This window comes from Pleurodeles waltl, chromosome 4_2 (genome assembly GCF_031143425.1).
Source record: "Pleurodeles waltl isolate 20211129_DDA chromosome 4_2, aPleWal1.hap1.20221129, whole genome shotgun sequence".
Lineage (NCBI taxonomy): Eukaryota > Metazoa > Chordata > Amphibia > Caudata > Salamandridae > Pleurodeles > Pleurodeles waltl.
In genome coordinates, this window is record NC_090443.1 from 981995091 (window position 1) to 982019669 (window position 24579).

At 48.0% G+C, this 24579-nt stretch overlaps 1 protein-coding gene across 1 annotated transcript in view; it reads left to right on the plus strand.

Moving 5' to 3' along the window:
- The first annotated feature begins 4136 nt into the window (after positions 1-4136).
- The window catches only part of PTCH2 (patched 2), a 74384-nt gene continuing 53941 nt past the window's right edge, over positions 4137-24579 (plus strand). Inside the window, exons 1-2 of the mRNA XM_069232823.1 lie at positions 4137-4797; positions 11427-11619. Of these exons, the coding sequence (XP_069088924.1) occupies positions 4642-4797; positions 11427-11619 (349 nt within the window). The 5' untranslated portion in view covers positions 4137-4641. The remainder of the gene's footprint in view (positions 4798-11426; positions 11620-24579) is intronic.

Sequence of the window (24579 nt, forward strand, 5' to 3'; positions counted from 1 at the left end):
TCCGGCCTTGAGAAGCATGGCATCTCTCTAGGCTGGGGCACAGTCTGGCCTTGAGAAGCATGGCATCTCTCTAGGCTGGGGCACAGTCTGGCCTTGAGAAGCATGTCATCTCTCTGGGCTGGTGCACAGTCTGACCTTAAGAGGCCTGGCATCTCTCTGGGCTGGTCCACAGTCTGGTTGTGAGAAGCATGTCATCTCTCTGGGCTGGTGTAGCGCCTTCCCTTGAGAAGCATGGCATCTCTCTGGTTTGGTGCACAGTCTGTCCTTGAAAGGCATGGCATCTTTCTGGGATGATGCAGAGTTTATTCTTAAATCCCAAGCCAAGTACAAGTAACTGGCTGGGTCAAAGGGACAGTTTTAATTCTTCTTTGATGGCACTAGTGGAAATGTTGGAGCAACAAAAGGCCAATCTCCCTTTCATTATAAACTCCCCTTCAGTCAGTAAAGAATACATTTACACAGACTGTCTTCTTGCCCTTTGCAAGGTTAGAATTGGGACTTGAAGGAGCTGATGAAGCCACGTCTTGTGGTCTAAGGGGAAATCAGACTGTCTTGGCTGTGGCCTCTTCGCTCCCGTGGGATGCGCAGTACAACATAAAGAAGGAAAGGAGCGCAGTTACTGTTTGAGGGCATGTGTTCTGCTCTAAAGGATGAAAATATAGACACCCCCAGCCCACCAGACATCTATCCTGGACAACAGCATGGTGGTTGTCACATCCACAAGGTGGAAACCACAACATGTAAGGGAACGACCCTCTTGTCCAGCTTTGCGGGGCCCGTCAGGTAGTGCAGCGCCAGCCCGACGAGGAGCAGGCCCGATGATGAAGCATGCCACCTGTTGGTGGGTGAGGGCTCTTGCTTCTAGCACTTAAGTGTCTAGGTGACCTGGTCATTCTCCCCTGGTTAGGTTTAAGTAGGACTTCACTCTAAGGAACAGTGTCCCTCATTGCTTCCAGCCTTCATTCACACTATTCACTCTTCATGCAGTCCCGCGCCACACAGCATGCGCGCCAAAGCGCCAGAAGCTGTGACCAATGTTACTGCCTCAGTGCACTTTACTAAATCTTATGTACATATTAACTCTAATGTGAAGACCAAAGTGGTTGCTGGATTCCCCCATTTTAAGAATGAGCACATTCTTGTGGGGGTAGTTGAGGCTGTGACTGTTACCCTGTGTGAGGTGGATTGCCATGGCCCCGTGAAACATTTTTAGAAACTATTACAAATGGCTGCAGTGGGGCAACAAACCTGCAGTGACCCCTCCCACAGAGGGTTGTCAGTAAATAAGCCTATCTTGTACTACAACAGACGGCACTCCTGCTGCAAAAAGAGTGCAATCTTGGACATTGCTAGAAGACGATACCATGCAGAATATACAATATGCGTCTGGAGCACAAAATATACTAGATGTCATACTAATTAATACAAAATTCAATTGAATGTTATAGTAAACACATTGTATGTATCACATAAGGCTTCATTCAAATATATATGATCCAAATACAATTCATAAAATATGCAATCATAAAAATCTCCACTAAACTTCACATCTAGGAAGTGGGAGTTACAAATGTGTTGTTCAATCCATGAACATGTATTGGGATCATGGTGGAAATGTGCTCCAACATTTTTCAGAAGCCCCGGTTACTTAGTGCCAGCCCACTGTGAAATACTGCAACCCCTTAAACACAATTTGTGGAAATAATGCCTGGCACAAAATCATGGTTGGGGGTTGAGGAATATGCAGAAGGGCACATCTGGAACACGATGTACTCCCCCTTTGTTAAAAAAAAATGCAGTGTCTGGGATTGAGGCAGGAGATGTGTTTGTGTTCCCTGTCTCTCCAATAAAAACAACATAAATGAAAAAATACCAGTCCTGCAGCTGTCCCAATAAATGCCATGTCAGGCTGGGACAATAAACAGTGCGTGTGTGGTGCCGGCGATGTGTAACGCTGTGGATGAGGTGGTATGTGTGTGTGTGTGCGTAGGGAGGGAGGCGGGGGGGTTGCCGGCGATGTGTAACGCTGTGGATGAGGTGGTATGTGTCTGTGTGTGTGTGGTGCTGGCGATGTGTAACGCTGTGGATGATGTGGTGTGTGTGTGGTGCTGGTGATGTGTAACGCTGTGGATGATGTGGTGTGTGTGTGGTGCCGGCGATGTGTAACGCTGTGGATGATGTGGTGTGTGTGTGGTGCCAGCGATGTGTAACGCTGTGGATGATGTGGTGTGTGTGTGGTGCCGGCGATGTGTAACGCTGTGGATGATGTGGTGTGTGTGTGGTGCCAGCGATGTGTAACGCTGTGGATGAGGTGGTGTGTGTGTGGTGCCAGCGATGTGTAACGCTGTGAATGAGGTGGTGTGTGTGTGGTGCTGGCGATGTGTAACGCTGTGGATGATGTGGTGTGTGTGTGGTGCTGGCGATGTGTAACGCTGTGGATGATGTGGTGTGTGTGTGGTGCCGGCGATGTGTAACGTTGTGGATGATGTGGTGTGTGTGTGTGGTGCCGGCGATGTGTAACGCTGTGAATAAGGTGGTATATGTGCATGTGTGTGTGGAGGGGGGGGCGGGTGCCGGCGATGTGTAACGCTGGAATTAGATGGTGTGTGTGTGTGTGTCTGTGTGTGTGGTGATTGCGATGTGCTACGTGTGTTTTCTTATGCACTGTGTGCGTTGCTGCTGGTGTGTGTTTGTAATGTGTGCTGTTAGCGATACATTGTCTCTTCTGTGCATGCGTGTGTGTGGTTGATGCTGGTGACGGCTGTGTGCATGTTTTTGAAATGTGTGCGCGTGAAATGTGTATTTTTCGTGCGCAGCGTATGTGGTTTGTGTTTGCAGCTGAATGCTGTGGGTTTGCTGTGTATATATTTTTTTTCTTTTATGTAGGCATGATGTGTGCGTTATAACAGAATATTTGTGTCTTGTGTGTGCAAGTTGTGTTTGCAGTGCACGTTGCACTGGTATATATGATGCTTGAGTAATGGGCTGGTGGTGTGTACACATTGCCCTTGTGTTGTGAGTAGTTGTGTTTTCTCTGTTTTGGGTGTATTTGTGTGCTAGTGTGCTTTATCCTGTGCGTGTAGATGCTTATGGTGTAAGTGTTGTGTGTTTGCTGTTTGTGGGTGTATAACGTGTGTGCAGTGCAGATGATGTATATGGTGAAGTACTCCTCTGCTGACATTCCGCTTTGTGTGTGATTTAGCCAGTGTGTGTTTCGCGTGTTTGGGTGTGGTGATGGGTGGATGTGTGTAAGTTAACTGCTAGTGATATATATGTTTACGTGTTTGTCATGCTCTATGCATGTTGCTGGTGCGCGTATATGTTTGTGCTGCTGGCAATGTGTGTGGTGGTGTGTGGTCTTGTAGGCATGTTGTGTGCTGTCGATGTAGGTGGGGTGCTGCTGGGTGGGTGGTGTGACGGCTTATGTAGTGCTCGCAGTGTGTTGTGGTGATCCTGCATGTGGTGCTTTCTGTGTTTGGTTGGCGGCGTATGTCTTTATTAAAGTTTGGGAAGAGCTGGTGGTCTATGTGTGGCGATGATGTGTGTGGTTTACGCATAGTTTATGTGGCGTGTATATGTGTGTTTTCTGTGTGGTAATTGTGTGCGTGGTGATTGCGTAGTGTTTTTGTGTTGTGCAGTATGGTTCCGGGCTTTGTGGTGCTGTGCTGTGAGTGCGGCTGTGTTTCTAGTGCTGAGATGCAACGTGTGTCGCTTGCGCGGCGCTAGCTGTTGGGAGATATGAATGTGTATCATTCGAAAATGTTAGGGTGCAAAATTCCTAGGGTGATTTACAGCATTGCCTCACACCAGAAGAACACCAACAGATCAGCCTCTGAGTCCAGCCCTCGGTTTACCCCTCACCCCCGCCAGTCGCCCCAGGGTCCTCTCCCCCCCACACCATATTGATCTGAGGACAGAGGGAGAGAGAACGAGCAGAGCCCAGGCAGGAGGGAGGGCTGGGTCTGCTTGGGTGGTCTCCTCTCTCCCTCCGGTTGCTTAGCAGCTAATAATAGGAGATGCTTATGGGGTAATTTGCCTCTTCCTCAGCCAATGGGGGGAGGCAGGGCCCTTTTCCATCCCAAACCTCCCACCCACCCAGCCGGCCCCCTCCCTCCCCCCTCTCACTTCTTTTCAAGATCTGCTTGGAGGCAGCTTCTCACCAAATGTTGGTGGGACTGCCTGTGAAGAGGAGCTCCGAGACCCCCAGAGCGGCCTTTTTTTCTCTGCACTCTTGATTTTCCATGTCTGCCCGTGCTTTGGTTTTTATTATATTTTTGTTGCAGATGATCCCTCTTTGGAGTGTGTACAATTTTTGATTTTCTCTTTTTATTGGTGTTATTTTCGCCGCCCCTTCTGCCACTTTTAAAAATTCTGCACCGATCCGGAGGAAAAGGAAAGCGAAAAAACAGCGTCCCCCGAGGAGCTGGGATGATGAAGATGTGGGTCTCCGAGGGGTCTCCTCCGTGATGCCCACTTTGCCTGGCACCCCCGTCCTCCATGGATTATCTGCCCTGACTGCCCGCGGCTGACTTTCTTTCTGGTTGTGTCTTTTGGTCAATTTCTCCGTTTTGTGGCTGCTGGTGATTTTGTTTTCCTCTCCTCGCCACCACCACCATCTCCCCCCTTGTGCTTGGATCCCCTATGGCATCGGATCTCCGGGCCCCCCCTGCGCCCCCAGGAGGGTTTGGGGGGCAGCCCCCCGGGTACAGCGCCCCTGCACCGCCGACTGTCAACCCGGACCTGCAGAGGAGACCCAGCTACTGCCACGCTGCCTATGCTCTGAAGCAGATCTCCAAGGTAAAGGGGTGCAGGGGGGGTGCCTGGTGTGGGGTGCAGTGGTGCGAGTGTGGACACAGAGATCCGGCTCCCGAGGTGCTGGAAGTTGTATTTCAAGCATCCTAAAAACTCAAGAACATGAGGGGGCGCAGGGCCCGCCCCGGGTGACAGGGGTTTGGTCCTGATATTAGAAGCCAGTGTCAGTGAAAGGGGGGAGCAGGGCTTGTCTTTGCCCGAGTAAAAAGGGGTGCTTGTGATTTAAAAGGCCAGTAAGGACACGCGGGCCGAGCCGGGTTTGGGGGCACTGGCAGTGTGAAGAGGCAAGGCGCCGCATCACAGCAGGGAGAAGGGTCGCGACGCTTCTCTTATGTGGCACCCAAAAGGGGTGCGAACTTTAAAACGTATACACAGTGGGGGGAGAGGCGACAAGGGTGCGGGTTCCCCTAATTGACACAACTGAACCTGCTGATTTGGAAACGGGGCGCACGGAGATGGCCAGTGGCGGGGACCACCTTATATGTAAACAAATGGTTCGCTGAGATGAGGGGGGGGGGGGTTCCCGGCAGTCCCAATGCCCACACGCACGACCTTCCTGGGCGAGATCACTTACCGGGATTCAAGTTACTGTTCAGAATAGAAACGTGAGAATGAAACACCTCACGTTACCTCATATCTAAGCTTCGGAGGTTGGACGCGGCTCTCGCAGCCGGAGTCAGCATTATCTGCCCCCGTCCCTGCCACCTCCACCTCCCGCTCCCAGTGTGGAGAGGGCGAGCCAGCCGGGCCACGGGCTCCGGGGAGGAAAACAAAAACATTGTGCGGATGAACTGAAGTCAAACGGAGGGCAGGGCCTCTTGGGGATAATCCCTCTGCCCTGGGTGGTGAGATCCCCGTGGCCTCTGTCTGCCGTGGGAGAGCCGTCCATCCCTCAGCCTGGAGGAGGGTGTGTGACAGGGAGCCCCGTGCTTCCGGCGCGCACCTCCCACCACCTCTGATGCCGTGGCGGGGGTCACACTGATGGCGCACCGCTGCCCCCCGCAGGCCCTGCCCCGTGGTCTCCATCACTGGCGGAGGGGACACTGTCCTCGGTTCCTGGGGTTCTCCCTTAGGATAGCTGGGGTATCTGGGGGTCTTCATCCGACCCCCTGCCCCGTGGTCTCCATCACTGGCGGAGGGGACACTGTCCTCGGTTCCTGGGGTTCTCCCTTAGGATAGCTGGGGTATCTGGGGGTCTTCATCCGACCCCCTGCCCCGTGGTCTCCATCACTGGCGGAGGGGACACTGTCCTCGGTTCCTGGGGTTCTCCCTTAGGATAGCTGGGGTATCTGGGGGTCTTCATCCGACCCCCTGCCCCGTGGTCTCCATCACTGGCGGAGGGGACACTGTCCTCGGTTCTTGGGGTTCCCTCCCTCAGATAACACAGCTGGGGGGGGGGGAGGGTGCAGAGGTCTTCCTCCGCACCCAGTCTCTGTCCTCAGTGCCCTGTGGTCTCCATCACCGGCGGGCCGCGGGGGTGGAGGGGACACTGTCCTCGGTTCCGGGGTTCTCCCTCAGACAACACAGCTGGTGGGGTGCGGGGGTCTTCCTCTACACACACGTCATGTCCTCAGTGTACTGTGGTCTCCATCACTGGTGGGACGCGGTGGTGGAGGGGACACTGTCCTCGGTTCCTGGGGTTCTCCCTTAGGATAGCTGGGGTATCTGGGGGTCTTCCTCCGACCCCCTGCCCTGTGGTCTCCATCACTGGCGGAGGGGACACTGTCCTCGGTTCTTGGGGTTCCCTCCCTCAGATAACACAGCTGGGGGGGGGGGGGGGTGCAGAGGTCTTCCTCCGCACCCAGTCTCTGTCCTCAGTGCCCTGTGGTCTCCATCACCGGCGGGCCGCGGGGGTGGAGGGGACACTGTCGTTCCTGGGCTTCTCCCTTAGGGTAGCTGGGGTATCTGGGGGTCTTCATCCGACCCCCTGCCCTGTGGTCTCCATCACCGGCGGGCCGCGGGGGTGGAGGGGACACTGTCGTTCCTGGGCTTCTCCCTTAGGGTAGCTGGGGGTCTTCCTCCGCCCCCTAGTCTCTGTCCTCAGTGCCCTCTGTTCCCCATCACTGGCGGGCCGTGGGGGCGGAGGGGACACTGTCCTCGGTTCCTGGGGGGTCTCACTTAGCACAGCTGGGGTATCTGGGCGTCTTCCTCCGCCCCCTTTGCTTTCTGCTGCATGTTTTGTTTAGGGGGGCGAGGCGGGTATATTTTCTCAGAGATGCAAGTGATTGGTGCGTTTTTTCCCCTCCGTGGCTCAGGCCAATTAGTGAAATGTGACCGGCTAAGGAGGAACGTGGTGCAGGAAAATAGATAGCGGGCGCTAGTGCCCAAGTAACGCATTGTGCCGTTCTCTGTCTATGTTTGCCGCTTCGAGCCGCTGTAAATAACAGATGTTCCTCAATCTTACCCCAACTCGTTGTAGTCATTTTATGGACCAAAGAATGGAACAAAATGATGTGATCGAGACGGTTTTTTTTAGTAGCATGCACTAATTTGTTTCTGGTGTGCCTCGTTTCCAAGCGCCCTCCGTTTTACCACAATTGATGTGATGAAGAGATGCAAATCTGTTTAGTCTAAATCACACGACATGATCAACTGGGGAATACAGAGATTACGCTCTCCCGGGCCCCAAGGGAAGAAAAGTCTTGTACTCCAACGTGGTAGTTAAAATGTAGAACCAACAGTGCTCTCTTGTGTGACAGCAACGCTTGGTGAGTGACAGCGCTCTCAGGTGTGAGGGCACCCCGCCCACCGATGATCAGTGCTGTCAGATGTGAGAAGAGTGATAGTGCACTCAGGTGTGAGGGCCATCCCCAGTAGTTAGCAGTGCTTTCAAGCGTGAGAAGTACGCCCAATGAGTGCCATGATGGCTCATAGGTGTTGGTGATATGAGGGGTCTAGGTGGAAAGCCATTGTCGCTAGTGTTTGGCCACCAGTGGCTTTCCTTTAAGAACGTTGATCTAGGAAGGAGAAGAGACCCCTAGAGGTCAACAGGAGTTCTCTCGGTGTGTTCTGGTTGCCTGCTGTCAGAGAGGCCATCCAAGGCATCTGTGGCTCACTGCTGCCAGCTAGCAGAGAGCGAGGCCTGGCTGGCTGCGGCTGCCATCATGTGCTGTGAGCTGAAGTCCATCTTGGGCAAGATGGGCCATCATTTGGCACCACCTGAAAAAGGCCTCTGCGGGTGAAGCCAATTGGATCCAGTCTTTGGTTGAATGGGGTTTGGCTCCTCTGCTTCTGTGGTCTTGCAGGGAGCCTTTTTTGCATTTCTGGGAGGGGGCAATAAAGGGGTGACCCTAGAATTTGGTGGTGGATAAGGGTGCCAATGGCCTGCCTTTGCTTTCTCCAAGACTGCAACTCACAGCCCTAAAATCGCACCTCCATTGGGTTTACCGGTGGTTATGTGTCCAGTAAGAGGCAATGGCAGGAGTGGTGGTAAGCGAAAAAGCTACACCTTCGATGAAAGACTTCATGATCCCCGCTCTTGGGCGTCAGGATAGCCTTGGATCCACACATCTACCTCTAGCGCTTCAATACTCAGCGGGTCATGGGCCCATGAAAGAATACATGCTGCCATTGGTGAGATTAGGTAGCTGGTCAAAGCTGATGACAGTGGACGTTCCACTTACCACTAATTTGCCACTCTCAAGGCAGTGATAAGTGTTGTAAACGTACATAGACCTCAGAAGAACGAGGATCTGAGTCTGCCATGCTCAAACCTGACCATGTTACGAGCAGACAACTGGGTGAGGATTCTGTGATCCTTTCGCTCTCAAATCTCCTGGGCTTTGCTCATCTCTTTCTTTCTAATGACCTGGAGACTTCAGTACTTGTGCTGCTTCAGCTGAAATCCACTGTTACACTGGAATATTGCTTGAAGCTTTACATATAGGAGCTGTGTAAAGTTGTCCATTCCACTAGGCTGTGCATGCTGTTGGCCAATAACATGTTTTATTGGATTGTGCATACTGTGGGTACAGATTCCTTGTCTCGTGTCTTTAGTTCTATTGTGCGCACAGTTAGACATTAAACAGTCCTGCATTAGTTGATGCATAGGGTTGGTCAATGTCACATCTTGACTGTGCAGTTTTGGAGCAATCTTCCTGCAAGAGACTACCCACATTTGTCCAGTATCAAGTCTGAGGTCAGGTTGTCTTACACTTGGCCAGTAACATGCCTCAGATTAGTTTGCGCACACTTTTTGCTGCTAACTAGTTTTATATTGGATTGTGTGTACTTTTGGCCCATGAAGGAACTTAGATGGATAGTGGGGTGTAGCTGAGCAGTAACACATCTTAGGTTGTACACATAGTTGGCCAGTATCATGCCTTAGATCAGACTGCACCCAGCTGTGTGTCCTAGATCGGATTGTGCATACAATTAGCTTTTGAATATTCTTAAATTGGGTTTTGTATACAATTGTCCAACATCACATCTTGAGTGTACAGCCACAGGCCAGGTTGTGCATACTGTTGACTGGCGACCATTTTTAACTTCAGTTGTGTGCACGATTTGTGCACCCACATGCCTTATATCCGATTTTACAAAAAGTCCGCTGCTAACCTCTCTTAAATCGGAGTGTGTGTATGGTTGGCCAATATCACATCTTGAGGGTACAGCCACAGGTGAGATTGGGTTTGCAGTTGGCCAATAACATACCTTACGGGTCACGCCGCAGATAGGAGTTTATGTATGTATATGTACAGGGGGCCATTATCACATCTTGAGGGTACAGGCGCAGGAGGAATTGTATATATTGTTGGCCACTATCACGTCTTGAGGGTACAGCCGCAGGTGGGATGTGTATACAGGTGGCTGCTCACCATTCTTAAGCAGGATGGTGCGTACAGTTGGCCAGTGTCATATCTCGAGTGTACAGACAAGGATCTTAGACCGGATTGTGCATACAGACAGCAGCTAATGGCTCCTAAATTAGACTGCAGCTACTGTTTGGTCATTCATGTACCACTGTTGTGGTTAGGGTTTCTAACTTATTTTTCTCGGCATAGCGTTTTTGTTTAATGTCATGGACATGGTCGTGTGTCTGAGAGGCCGCCTTAAGGATACATTTTGAGGTGTCCTGGAATGAGATGTGGGCTTTTTGAGAATGAGTGGTCTTAAGTGTACGTCTTTTTTTTAATAGCACTAACAGTCTTGTGAGCGCTTCATGTAGTATTGAGATACAAGAATACAGCTTTAGAAATGGCACTAGAGACATGCTAAACCAGAGAAGTCACAATAAACAGGATCAGCATGGAGTATCCCTGGGTTCTAGGGGTGGTGACCTGCGGGAACGCGCCATGAAGTGAGGCTTTGGAGAAAGTGATGTGATAAACACAGGTTGTCCCCAGACACACTCTTCCCCTGTCCCCAACTCCAAGACGCTCCGGGTTTCTATGTTTGTGTCAATTCTGCTTTCTGGGAGTCCTAGACTTTGTAGAATTCTGTCACCCCTCTGCCATTTTTATTATTAACGTTTGCCATCTAGATTTGATCTGCTGTCAGTGAGGTCTTGGGTAGCATTGTGTGACAGGCAGTATAGTTGTGTCATGAGGTGTGGTCACACATATAGCACGGCGTGTAGCTCAGTGGTGGTCCTGTTGCATAATGTGTGATGGAGAAATGGAAGACGGTGACCTTGGGAGCTCTGTGCCTCGTCTCCTACAAAGGGCTCAGCCCGCATTGGGTGCAGTGTACATAAAAACAAATGGTCCAGTCCATGGGGGACGGTCAGATGTTACAGGTCTACCTCACCAACTAGTGACTAGCTGTCAATGACACGACAGCGATGTTGAGCCAGCCCGGGTTACTGAGCCTGTGGCCCGGTCATCTGAGGGTGACCTTGAGGTGCGAGTGTTTTTAGGATAATAGAGCCACCATCCCTGGCTTCTCAGGGTGATTTTGAAGCACTCACATTTTTAGGGTTAAAAACCCACACAGTACACTGTCAAGTCACTCTCAATGCCATGTGTTACGGTCTCACCCGCTGCACAGTTATAAATCCGCTCTAATACCACATCATTTGCTTTGGTGTGTACTGTAAACGTTATCTGTCATCACACAAACATCACACACCGTCAGCTCTCTAGGTAACTACTTCATTTGTAACTCTTTGGTTAAGTTCCTTCTTTAAGATGTGTGTTACAAGTGATACCGAAGCTCGAAATGTTTATTTAAAATGTACACTTGAATTTGTAGTTTTACTTTTCCAGTTCTAAATATGGGTCTGCAGGTTTAAGCATGATTAATGTTTTTGTTGAAAAAACAGGACTGCATGGGAGTCCCCCTCGTGACATGAATTTGGACAGCTGAACTGTTGCATTTTCTTTACCACTTCCACTTCCTGGCATGACCAAGGGGCTTCCGGTGGCCCTTGTTTGGGACTAGGTCTTGGGTTTCCAAACATGTCTGTGTGCCCCAGTCCCACAGGCCCCCTACACCCTCTGGAAACCAGTGCGATCCTCCAAAGTCTGCTGACCCTCCCTGGTGCCTGAATGAATGCCAGCTCTACCGATGTAGCGCTGAGAGGCTGACTCTGTTTCGTGTCTTAGGAGCCTGCTGTGATCTAACCGCTCTTTCCCTGCCTCCCTCCTCACCCTTGTCTTGTCTTCCTTTTTAAGGGGAAAGCAGTGGGTCAGAAGGCCCCTCTCTGGCTCCGGGCCCGCTTCCAGGCGCTGCTCTTCTCCCTGGGCTGCCGGATTCAGCGACACTGTGGAAAGGTGCTCTTCATCGGTTTACTAGTCTTCGGCGCTATGGCCGTTGGGCTGCGGGTGGCATCCATCGAAACGGACATCGAGCAGCTCTGGGTGGAAGGTAAGGCCTCCGTGAACCAATGAGTGAATTGTGCTCTGGAGGGACATGGCCATGTGAATGCTTAGTAGTGGGCGATGGTCAGATGTACAGTGACTAAGTGCACAAACATGGAACACGCTTTAAAGGTATGGCAAAGTGCAATTGTGAATAGTGGGAACATGCAATAAGTGCTCTTTCTAAGGAGCAGTGTCAACTGGTACTTCTCACCCCCCTGTGTCCTTCACCTAGGCTCAGCCCTGACCTGAACTGTCCACTAAATGTGGCTTCTGCACTGCTTTTATTTCCTTTGGGGACCGGGGTTCCATTGCTCTCCCCCATTGCCCCCCAGTGTGCACATCTTTGCATTCTTAAGCCTCCCAGCTTACCACATATGGTTAGAAGCATCCCCCTTTATTATCCACCCACCTCCATCTGGATGGTCACAACACCCCTGATAACTCTACTGGGGGTGGCTCAATATCGTGCTGGAACCTACAGGGGCAGAGGCAGTCATCCTGGAGGGGCCTCCTGAACTGGGCAGAAAGGCATCTCTAAGGGGGAGTGATGCAAAGGGATGGGGATCTCATCAAAATATACTGAGCGGTCCATGGGACTCTCGCCACCCCCAGCGTATCTGCTGAAACATAACCTCAGTCCCACCCCCTCAAGAAGAACCCTCACTTTTAATGACCGCCTATATCTGACGTACTGCCCTGCATGGGTCTTCAGCTTAAACGACAATATGTAGCTTACTCATCATTGAATGGAGCTCACTCTAAATGACAGTGTGTAGCCGACTTGTTACCTCTGTATAGCGCTCTCACCCAATGACATTGTGTAGCCGACTTGTTACCTCTGTATAGCGCTCTCTATCTCAATGACAGTGTGTATGTGACTTACCACTGAATGGAGCTCTCACTCTTAATGACAGTGTGTATGTGACTTACCACTGTATAGCGCTTTCACTCTAAATGACAGTGTGTATGTGACTTACCACTGTATAGCGCTCTCACTCTAAATGACAGTGTGTATGTGACTTACCACTGTATGGAGCTTTCACTCTCAATGACAGTGTGTATGTGACTTACCACTGTATGGAGCTTTCACTCTCAATGACAGCCTGTATCTGACTTACCACTGTGTGGAGCTCTCACTCTAAATTACAGTGTGTATGTGACTTACCTCTGTATAGCGCTCTCACTCTAAATGACAGCCTCTATCTGACTTACCACTATGTGGAGCTCTCACTCTAAATTACAGTATGTATGTGACTTGCACTGTAAAGGCCCTCACCTAAAATGACAATGTGCATCTGACTGTCTGCACAGCAGGGGCGAGTGTTACACACCTAGGAAATGGGGTGTGCTTGGCAGGCCAGTAGGGCTGGGGCAGAAGCTGCCAGATGTCAGCTCGCTTTACCCTCTATAAAAGGAGCCGTGGTGACAGAGCTCTTCCCAGGTCAGACAGGAGCAAATTGCCATTTCCTTGTGGAAACCTTTTTTCTGAAAAATGATTTCTCTCGTATTAATAGATTCAGCATGTTCCCCCCTCCTCTCCCTAGCTGTCGACCCTTCATGTGGGAACACTTTACCGAGCTATTTTCTCCCCCCCCACACTCTCATCTTGGAGCTCCAGAATCGTGCCCTGGGCTGTACCCCTCCGGTGCTTGGGGTCACCTTCTAGGGCTGTGCAGGGGGTACTAGGTTGTTTTTAATTTTCACACCCTTGATGCATTCCTGGCCCCTCCCCCGCCCTGGAGCAGGCCCGGGCTTTTTAGCAGCAGATGTGCTCCAAGGCCCATCCCCCCAGCCCGCCACCCCTTCCCCTCCCTGTGTGGTCCCAATTTCCCAAACTGCTCTTGGATTTCCTTCAACAATAGATGAGACTTTGCCCTCACCCCCGAACTAAAAACTCAGCCCCCACCCCCGCACAGACATGAATGCAGTAAAGTTTACCCACCTGTTTCACACAGTAAAGGAGTCAGAGCAGCTGAAAAGGAAAATACAAACAGGATTCGGAGACCCCCCTCTTACCTCAGACCCCCAGTCCTGCCCCCTTGGTTGCTATGTTTTTAGCCGGAGCAGGGCTGTCACTTGGCGGTGTGGGGCGGATGAGGCTCCAAAGAACTGGCGCATTCCTGTTTCACTGTTTTTTTTCTTTAGGTTTGGATCTCGTTGCTGTTTATTTTCTCTCACACACATTGTATTTCTCTAGTTTCCCACGTCTGTTTCCATTCGCCTCTTTAATTAGTCCTCACTTGCAATTCGCCTACATTTTTAAAATGTTTCTCTTTTTCTTGTGCTATTCATTCACTCGTGTTTTCTTTACTTTCCCTTTTCTATTTGACAGTGATTCTTTTATATTTACCTATTGCAATACTCTGGTATTTTTTTCCAATTTTTACAGTATGTTTCGCTTTCCATTTATCATGCTTTCTGTTTTCCCCTCAATCCTTCTTACACCCATCTAGTCTTCATAACGTTTAGTTTTTTATCTCATGTGTTCTTTTCTCTTTCGTAGTACCTTAAATTATTTTACTTCTCGCTCAACCTCCTTGTCACTGTTTATTTTTTCTTCGTTTGTCATTCTTGATCAGTCTGTTTATCCTTTTTTCACCCTCTAGCGCCTCCAATACTTTCCTGATCAGCTTGCATTTTTGCTGACAGACAGGCCAATGTTGTAAATCAATGTTTGCGGTAGTATTAACACACTGCTTTATGCCTTCTGTTCTGAGCAGTACATTTCCCTTTTAGTGTAATTCTCATCTACTTAAAAAAGAGTTCCATCTATGTTTCCAATGTTTATTCCAGCAGAGCTTTCCATTGTTAATTCGTCGTTAATAATAGCAACCTGTGTCTTGCCTTGGTCTACCTTCCCCTCCCCCCCCCCTCTCTTTCATTCTATCATCCTGCACTTTCTTTATTTCTTTCCTTCAAACTTCCACTTCCGCTTCCTACGTTACTCAGGTATTTCCGGTTTCAGTGATGGTGGGTGAGAGAGGAGTGGACTGGAGGTCCTTTATGTGACACATGAGGATTGATTACATACATGTGCTTATATTCCCTGGTGGGCTTCCGTGGGGTTGGGTTACCAAGCTTTTTGTTTAGCTTAATGGCCTGAGGAAATGCTGTTATTGCAGAAATACCAAGTGCGGGTATCTTTGCTCTTGTGGGTGTTGGGGGTATAGGGTTTGATTTGGCATATATGTACCTCTTGGGCTATGCTGGGCACTTTTTAAAGCTGTGTCATGGTTCGTTTTAAATGTATATCATCATTGGCTTTGGTATTATGATGTTATAGTACATTGTTGAACGCTGTTGTCGTTGGTTCGTACATTGTCGTGTCCTCTTTTATGATTTTAAAGCTCAGTCACTGTTGATTTGTGCATTGTGATGTCAAGGTGCATTATTAAAGCCCTGCCATTGGTTGGTGCTTTGTGATGTCAAGACTTGTTCTTAAAGTTGGGTCACCAGGGAGCGCATTGAGTAATAGTTCATCATTCAAACATTCCACGATTGATCTTTGCATTGTAAGCAGATTAATAAAGCGGTGCTAGCATTGTTTAGTTCATTATGGTGCCCAAACTTATTAATAAAACGTTGACGTCAATAATTAATGCACTGTGATAAACTAGCCTATTTAGAAAGCTGTGTCATCAGTGTTTGGTGCCCTGCGATGTCCCCCATTGTACTCAGATTTCCCCAGAAATCTTCAGTTTGTTATGTTAATGTAATCGTTGACTGCAAAGTTTCAGTGTTTAAGTGCATGTTCAGTGAGTTGCTTGTTGCTGACTAAAACACTACCAAACTTAGGTCAGAGATAAAGGAGGAAAAACCTGGCAAAGCATATCAAAGGCAATGTTTGAGGAAAGATTAATGAGAAACAGGTATTCATAAGTCTTTTAAAATGTCAGAGGTTAGGCTGCTCTAGTAAATATTGGGGTATATAGGCCCATGTTTTGACTGAGGCTGCAGCAGAAAACCCTGTCAAAAGTCAATGAACAGACTATCTGAACCAATGTGAGACTGTGTTTCAAGGAATCGAGATGCACCACTCAGATTTATCTCACAGAAATTCAGGACTGTTAAAATATAATACATTCTGAACAGCGGACACAGCTTTAAAGCAGTGGCGGGTTACCAGTGTAAAGATCTCGGCACTGTGGACATATGCTCCCTTCTTGAAAGCCTGGAAACCAACTGGGCAGCATTTTCCAATAATTAAAGAAGTTCTAGGTTTTTCTCAGATGATAACAGATCGATTGAGTTGGCGTTTCAAGTCTAGGCTGAACTGGATCAGAACGTGATACAGCATTTCAATAAACAGAGGGATCTTTTTCAGGATTGTCAGCTGTACAAACACCTATTATCAACCCTGGCTACCCTGGGTGTCAAGAGACGAACAGGAATCACTGTGAAAGCAGATTCCCAACTACTTTGGTTAAGGCAGGGGCCCATGACAAAGGCCACACGATTAAGCTTCAAAGGGCAGCATCTAGCTGCTTTTGATAAAATAAATTCTATGATATTATTTCCCTATTAACATTTATAAAGGCGACATCACCGCTTACACCACACAACTCAATGTGTTTTTTATACTTTCTTTTTACTTACTGTTAAGCTGCTTGCCAAAAGTGCTGATTAATAACTGAAAAAAGTTTAAATTTGTTCTATTCCAAATACATTGCCGCAATAAATGAGTAATTGTTCCAACTGAATACAAATAGATGAAGTGAGACTTAGGCGCAGATTTACTACCATTTGCTCGAATGCAGCGCAACAACTACAGTTGCCTTGCTACAAGGGGAGAGAGCAAATTTGCAATATTTAGTGAGTTAGCATAGGGATTTATGTCAAAACCCATGGATGGATGTATGGGGACACCACGCAGACACAAAGTAGTGCATAGCACAACTTTATTTTACTTTGGGGAACTTTTCAATGCAAATACTGATTTGTGTTGGATAGTAAATCCAACTAACCCTGTGCAAAACATTAGTAAATCTGGGCCTTCGTGTATACTGTGGATAAATAGTGTAAAGAAAAGGAACAGTTGCAGCTAGATGACTGAAGCAAAACTGATATCTGCATTGAGCCATAAATAGATAGGAGCTAAACTAGCAAAGATGGTGTACTGAGGAATAAGTATTGCAGGGTGATTGTAGAAGATGCATTCGTAAAACAGCAGCTGTGCAAAATGTGGTTTCTAGAAATAAATGGAGTGTAATGTGAAAAAAGACAGTGCCGCAGTGATTGCAAAGCATCTGGGACGTGAGCAGGTGCAATGACAGGAAGTACTTTACAGTTCTTTTTTTATCTGTCAGTCACTTAATACACCCAGTTAATTTATTTTGTGGGCCAAGGCAACGGATAGTGCTCGGTGGCTGTCTAGGCCACTGTTTGTGTTCAATGGCTACCGGTCCTCTGCCCGGATCACTGTTTCTAAGGGCTGTTAAGCCTCCTTGTAGGCCAGTGATTGCGTTCATTGCCTGCTAGGCATTAGTCTAGGCCATTGATTTTGTTCACTGGTTCTAAAACCTCGGCCTGTGCCACAAATTGCGTTTAGTAAATGTTCTTCCTTAGTCTTGGCTGCTAATTGTGTAAAGTGGAAGTCAGACCTCAGTCTGGAACATTGGTTGTGTTCAATGACTCTCAGGCCTCAGTCTGGGTCACTGGTTGTGTCCAAGGCCTGTCTGACCTCCTTCTCCGTGACCATTAGTTCTCAGTTGCTGTCACAGTTCCATACAGGCCAATATTTTAGAAGAGCAAAGTGAATGATAAAAAAAAAAAAATCAAGACAGTATATTTCCCCCATTGACACATATTGAAGGAGAGGCGATTTCAGGAGGGAGACAGCCACAATAAAGCCTTTTTTCTCTTTAAGATTCGGGAGGACCCCGCCTGAATCGGGTATGGTGCCGTTGGCATGCATGTACTTCTGACTGGTCAACAGAGTGGTTTCACGGGTTGTCTGTGCCACAGGTTCATTTCCTGCCCGACGTCGGTCGGAATAATCGATTGCGCTCGTACGTTTCCATGATTGTGGTGTTAAGCCACAGAGGAGACTTCACTCAGAGCCACCGGATGTCCAGGTCTGCCCTTGCGCCTTGAACTCATTAGAGTATTCACAAAGGCCTAGATTTTTGCTGTGTTTTTTCCCAAACCCTGTTGCTTTCCAAACATAGCTCAGCAGTAATGCATTTCCGGTGTCCCTGACCTGAGCCGCAGGTGAACGCGTTTCCGGTCACCCTTGAACTGCCGTACGCCTGCGTAAGACACAAAGCTAGACGTGGCGGGTATTTGAGCATGGGTCGTGCGTCATTGCGTCACGTTCTCTCTTGCGGGCGTGCCTCATGGCTTTTCGCCTGTTAGGGTTTTTTCCCTCAGTGTAGATCCGCGCTTACGAGCACCTCGGCAAAATGCTAAAACCTCTGGTACCCCCTGCTCCAGAGACCCGGGGTGCCCTCCAGGCCTTGTGCCACTTTGGCCTGCGCCAACGTGAATTTCAGAGCAGAAACATTTGCTTACGGCAGGTTTGCACACGGCCTGACTCGGGCAGGGCCTTCCGCTTTGCTTCAGCCACCTGACCAGGCCTTGCGTGCCCTGAGGGGGGCTAAGGAATCCGGCCAGAATTTGTATGAAAGTAAAAGCTATTCCGGGCAGGCCGGTTGACTGATTTATAGTAGTTAGGCTGGTTTAATTTTTAACACAAACAATCGAGGCTGCTGGGCCTTTCAGAGGTGAGCCGCCAGGCTCCGGAGAGGGGGACATTCTTTCCTCTATAAAAGGGCTCCCTTCTCTGAGGGCTGCTTTCAGGCCCGAGACTCGTAAAAACGCTTTGGAGGGACCCGGGAAACGCCTGAGGTGACCTAGAAATGAGAGGGGGTGGGGTGGGAGTCGGTGTAAGAAAGAGACCCCGGGGGTTGACGGAGGGAGAGGACATGGTGTGGGGGACAGGGTATAAAATATCGAGGGAGGTGGGCGTACGAAAGGGGTCAGGTATTGGAGTAGGAAAGAGGTAGACGGAGGAGACGTGGAGTCAGAATGCAAGAGGTAATGAGAGAGTGCGGGAACCTGGCGAACTAAACTTGATACATTTAATATAAACGATAGCGTAACACAGAGGGAGTCAGTAAAAAACGAAAAGGCAAACCATAATAAGAAAATTAAAAGCAAAAGACCGAGAAGAGTAGAAACAAAAGAACGACAAAAAAGTGTGAAAGACCGGGCTAATAATAAAGATAGGGAAATTAAAAGTAAAGATAGGGAAAGGAAGCCTTTGCTGGGGGGGGGGTGGGGGGGGGGGGGGGGGGGGGGGGGGCAGGTTTAGCGAACGTAGAGGGCAAGAGGCTGAGGAGGATTCGGAGAGCCTTGAGGCTGTCGCTTTCTCATCTGGTGGTGGGTTGTCTAATTTGTGGGGACTTTAGCATTCCAGTTTTCAGGAAATTGCACTCTCTGGGATACGGAGGAAGCGGGGATATCTTAAGGATTTGGAAGAACCCTTTTAGAAGCAGCTTTGAACGTATGATCCAATTTCAGCTCTTGTATTCCCCTTTTCGCCAGGTTACTGACCACTCCTCCACATTCTAAATGTGTTTACATCTAATATTCAGGGATAGTGCCTTGTGTTTTCAATATTGTAACACAAATAGCTCGCTAATATTACTGCATATAATCTCTGCGAGACTCGCATTTCTTATCAACTCGTAGCATTCTGGGTCTTGTAGTTTTATCTTCCCGTTATGGGTGTGAATTGATCAACTCAGAGCATTCACACTTCTGTTGTTTGTAGGGCCTGGACTGGCCACAGCTTGGTACTAGTGGCATTAGAAAATTCGGTAGCTTTGTACACTGGTACTTCCTCATTTAACCTCGCCTCCTAAAGGTCCGAATCCCATTTTACTGTAATTTTCAATACATTTCCGTGGAGCTCTCAAGATGAACCAGCGTTTAAAAGCCCGGGGCCCCAACTTGCATTGTTCAGATGGTATTAGGGCAGGAGATGCTTAAATATATAGTCCACATTGTGGCTGCTGTCTTAGGCTTGACATTTAGAAAGAGAGCTTCACTAAAAGAAGATTTTACACATAGGCACACTCCTGAGGTTCTGCACGCACGGAGGGAGACGAGCTGTACAAATACACGTAGCTCCCCTCAGTCCAGCACACCCAGGCAGGGAAAGGAGCTGTATAAATATACAGGCTGTGGGTGGAGAGCTGGCCCGGGGAGGTGAAAGAGAAGTATAAATATACAGAGAGCTGTGTACTCGACTATATAAACAAACTAGCTCTGTGGGGCGGGGTGTGTGGGCAAGGGGAACGTATACCCGGCCAGACCAGAGCGTATTTTCGATGGGCAGGGCAGCTGTGTGGCCGGGAAGGGGGGGTGGGGACGCTGCTAGAGTGTGGTGAAGAACTACTGGGTGGCCAGGCCTAAACTGCTGGGTGGTCTTAGGAATACTGGCACGCTACAAAGTGTTTAGGTGGAGGGGCGAGATGGAATGCAGCTGTGTTTGTGAGTGTGGTTGGCGTTAGGGTCCCGGTTCTGGGGGAAGGAAGTCTCAGAAGAAGGCAATCGCATTTTGGAAGCCCTGATGACAGAGCGGGAGGTGCTGTGTGAAATCCACATCTGCTGTGTAAGCAGCGAGACAAGACAGGGCGTGTGCTAAAGCGCTTGGCCGCACGCCCCGGGTGTGCCCAGGCAGAACGGGCGCTTATGCAGTTTTGTGCGGAATTTCACACTCGGGGCTGCACCGTGATCTGTGGACTCTGCCTAGGAACCCAGAGTTCGCCCTTTTCTTAGGAGAGTGACGATTCCATAGATAGTAGACTTTGAGTTCACGTCATTTCTCGACACTCGTAACGTACGTGGTTTCTGTCCTTAACCTGTCGCATATCGTACTGTTGCCCCTCTCTCACCCAGGCTTTTGTATTTAATTCGTTTACTATTTGCCTCCATCATTGCTGCGGGGGGGGGGGTATGTTTCCAATCTCCCCTTGAGAGAACGTGTACATATATTTTATGATGCTGCTCCACCGCCTTTTAGCTTCAAAATGCCGAAAGACCCTTCTTTTGGTTTTCAGTCTCTTGAGAATGAGTATCGTTCTTATGCCTCACACAGACTCGTTTTTCTTCAAAGTATATCTATTCTAATTGGTAAACGGTTTACAGGACTTATGAGCTTAAACATTTGTTCAACTTTATTTGGTGTAAATACGTAGCTTTATGCACTTTTGGAGCTGTGGCCTCCAGAACTCGGCTTCAGGTGAAGTATAGTGAACTTGACTCGGTACTCAACGCAAGGCGTACAAGAAAGGCACCAAACCTTGGCGAGGCCTTAGGACACAACTCTGTGTCTGGTCTTCAGAACTGAACACAATACTCTTGATGAGGGCTCCCAAAATCGACACAATATTTCAGGCCAGGTATTCGGAAATAGCACAGTGTTCCAGTTGTGGTGTTCTCTCTTTGGGTTCCAACTTTATATGTGTTACAGACCTGGGCCTCAAAGCACTATTTGTGCACTTCCAGTAGTGGGCGCATTATTAGTGATGTAGACTGTGGTAAAAGAACCGTTCTCTGGCTGCTGGGTACACCCCAAGGTGCATGTTGGCTAGATCTAGGCCTCGAAGCACTGTTCTCTGTGGATATTTCCAGTGGGACCTCACTGACCATAAGTCATTGATATACAGCAAACATTGTGAATTCCGGGTGCTCTCTGTAGCATTACAGCAGCTGCCATAAATTATTTTTGAAAATGCCTGCAAGGGGCAATTCCATCTAATTCTTCTCTGATGTGAAAAATATACAGAAGCTTTGTGAACGTTTTTCATAAAACACCTGCAAGAGTGTGAGCTTGCGCAACCAACAGTTCTAATCTGGAAAGAGATCCTCGATGTATAGAACCCGCTGAAGATTTTTTTTTAATCTTTGGGAAATTTTTACACATGGGTATGATGCTTCATATTTGTGCGACTTGTTAAGAATGTGCTGTACACTCTAGGACTTCTTCAAGCCAAAAATACTGTCATAATGAATAGCGGTCCGTGAGGGCATAGGCAGGCCCTGCTTCAGGAGCTGTTAGGGTAGTACTTGTGATGCACAATCCATGTTTAGCAAATGGTAGCTCGTGGCTAGATGCCCTGTTAGACCAAATAGATGGCAAGATTTTAAGAAACAGTCTGGCATAGACATCTCATGTCAGGACTAGCCTGTGAATGTTATGAATAGAATTGTTCTTAGACAATGTGGGGCCCGCCAAGATTTTAGTACATACAAAGAAGCAGACATTATAGGCAATCCTTATATAATTACCTGCACTCAGCAGTAAATCATAGCTAGCCTTTGTGAGGTACTGTTGCTTGAGAACACACAAGGAGTATTGCATGTAATGTGTGCCTCCGTGCCCTGTCTAGGGCATAGATTGTAAATTAATTAAATTGAATGAAGTATAGAATTGATTTGTTTGAGAATCAGTGTTGGGTGCAGTATCCCCTGGATCAAAGTCTAACATTAACAATAGTAATCACCCCACTGATTTCTTTTTTGTAAAGCTACTTAAAAAAGAAAACTTAAGCTTCTGTAACCATACCATTCAAATAGCCACTATTTTTCCTGCAAACAACAGTAAAGTGGAATTGAGCACTCTATAATAAATGAAATTCAAAGGACCGTGCTGATTATATAATGTTATGCAGGTTTGTAGAGTGTACTATCACCCGGGAGGGTATCCTGGCGCTGAGCAGGTGTGAGCCCAACCAAACCTAGGTCCTAGTGGAACTGCTTAAAAAGCAATTTCTTCAGAAGAAATGAAGAGGATGCTTTTATGTGTGGCAGGTTGTTCCATGCTTTAGGAGTGATGTAAGAGAATGCTCAACTGATGGATCTGGTTTTCAGTATGTATGCGATTTGTGCAAGTAGGAGTCTAGGTGAGCAGAGTTCTCTGGAAGGTTTGTGAAAGCAAATGCAACTGTTAAGGTATGCTGGTCCACTGTGTTATGTAGTTCCTTAAAAGTGTGGGTGAGGAGTTTGAATTGTGCTCATTTGTGTATGAAAAGCCAGTGGAACTTCTTCAGATGTAGTGTGGTTTAAGTGCGCGTGGGAGGTTGAGTGTGATTCTGGCTGCAAAGTTATAAAGGGTCTGCAGCCTTCTGGTGAGTTTTTTTATTTATTATCTGGCCTAGGGTGTGTGCAAGTCTAGCTTGTTTGTGACCAGGGTGTTTTCCAGATGCTGATTGGAAGCCATTTGAAAATCTTTCTCAGCATCTTCAGGGTATGGAAAACATGAGGCGGTGAGGGGAATTGACTTGGGTGGGCATGTCAAGTTTGCAGTCAGTGACTATCCTAAGGGTATTGGCAGGCGTGGTGGGGGTTGGTGGTCCTAACTTTCTCTACCTCGTGGAGTCTCACAGTGAAATGCTATTTGGTTTTGTGTATTCAACCTTAGACACTTAGTCTTCATCCAGTGGGCAATTTCAGTTATGCAGACATTGAACCTGATCTGGGTACGCAGCATCTTGTCCCTGAGGGAGTGAATGAGTTATGTGGCATTGCATTGGAGAGGATGTTGATGTTGTGAGAGTGGATAATGCTGGTGAGAGGGAACATGTATGCGTTGTAGAGGGTCTGGCTCAGGGAGGATCCTTGTGGAACTTAGAAAACACTTGTAGAGCGTGCAGAACATTCTGGATTCATCCTCCAGTGATTATCTGTACAGTTCAAAACCTTCTTCAGAGTCAAGGACTTAGACTTGTTTTTGGTCTTGTGGGCATCCCATCTCACCATAACTCCTGAGCAGCTATGTTTAATGTACAACAAAGTTGTCACCAGTAGGAGTCAGATCTGTTCTGGTGTGTATACATTGCGTTGGATATGACCAGCATAAAAAACACAGCTTGTAAATCTTTAGAAAGGCAAATCTTGTGACTGGGGTCAGTCTTGGTACAGTGAAGCTTAACTTAACATTACTGTGATTTGGGGACACTTGCTTGCATGCAGAATTCAGTGCTTGCGGGAGGCTTGTTAGAGTTTGACGCCTTTGTCTCTCCCATGAGCACAGCCCCTTCTTTCTAGTTTCCTTCACCCTTTTCTCCATATGTTCTCTACACTTAACAGTCTGACTGACATGCATCGTACAGTTCAACATTCATTGGGCCAGATGTATGACCCAGAGTTTTGCAACTCGTAATTTGCGACTTAATTTGCGAGTTGCAAAACCTAATGTACAGCAGTGTACCTCACAGTGTTTGCAATTACCAATGGGGTCGCATATTACCTACCTCATTAATATTCGTGAGGAAGGTCGCAATTGCGAGGCCATTGGGAATGACTGCACTCACAGGAATGATGGCCTGCTGTGGACAGCAGACCACCATGCCTGTGATTGCTTTTTAAATAAAGCAGTTTTTTTTTTAATGCAGCACAGGAAAACAGGATACATCTAAAACCAAAAAATTACCTTTTTTTGTCATTTTTTTAGAGCAGGCAGTGGTCTGTGGGACAATGCCTGCTCTGAAAAAAATATTTTCGCATCCATCCATAAAAGGCAGTTTGCAAATGGATTACCACCAATTTGAAATTGGTGGTAACTGCGATTGTTTTGCGACCGCAGTTGCAGTCACAAAACAATCATACATCCCCCTGCGACTCACAATTAGGAAGGGATACCCTAAGGGGCTCTGACACCTTACCATTTCAAAATTAAATACTTTATTTTCTTCCAATTTCATCATACCTGACTTCACACACTTTGCATGAGCCTCCCTCCTTTTTCCATCAGTAGATGTGTACCTCTCATAGTTTTTCAGTCACTTACTGACATGGCTGACCTCAGTGGCAAGAACATGGCTTCTAGAAACTTAGTGTCAAATGATTACTTTTAGACAATACGGTTAACAGTAGGGACTGCATGGCCCACAGATACCGTCAAAGTATCACCCCAATTTTGCATTTCACGTGCATAGTTTTGCAAACATTACAAACT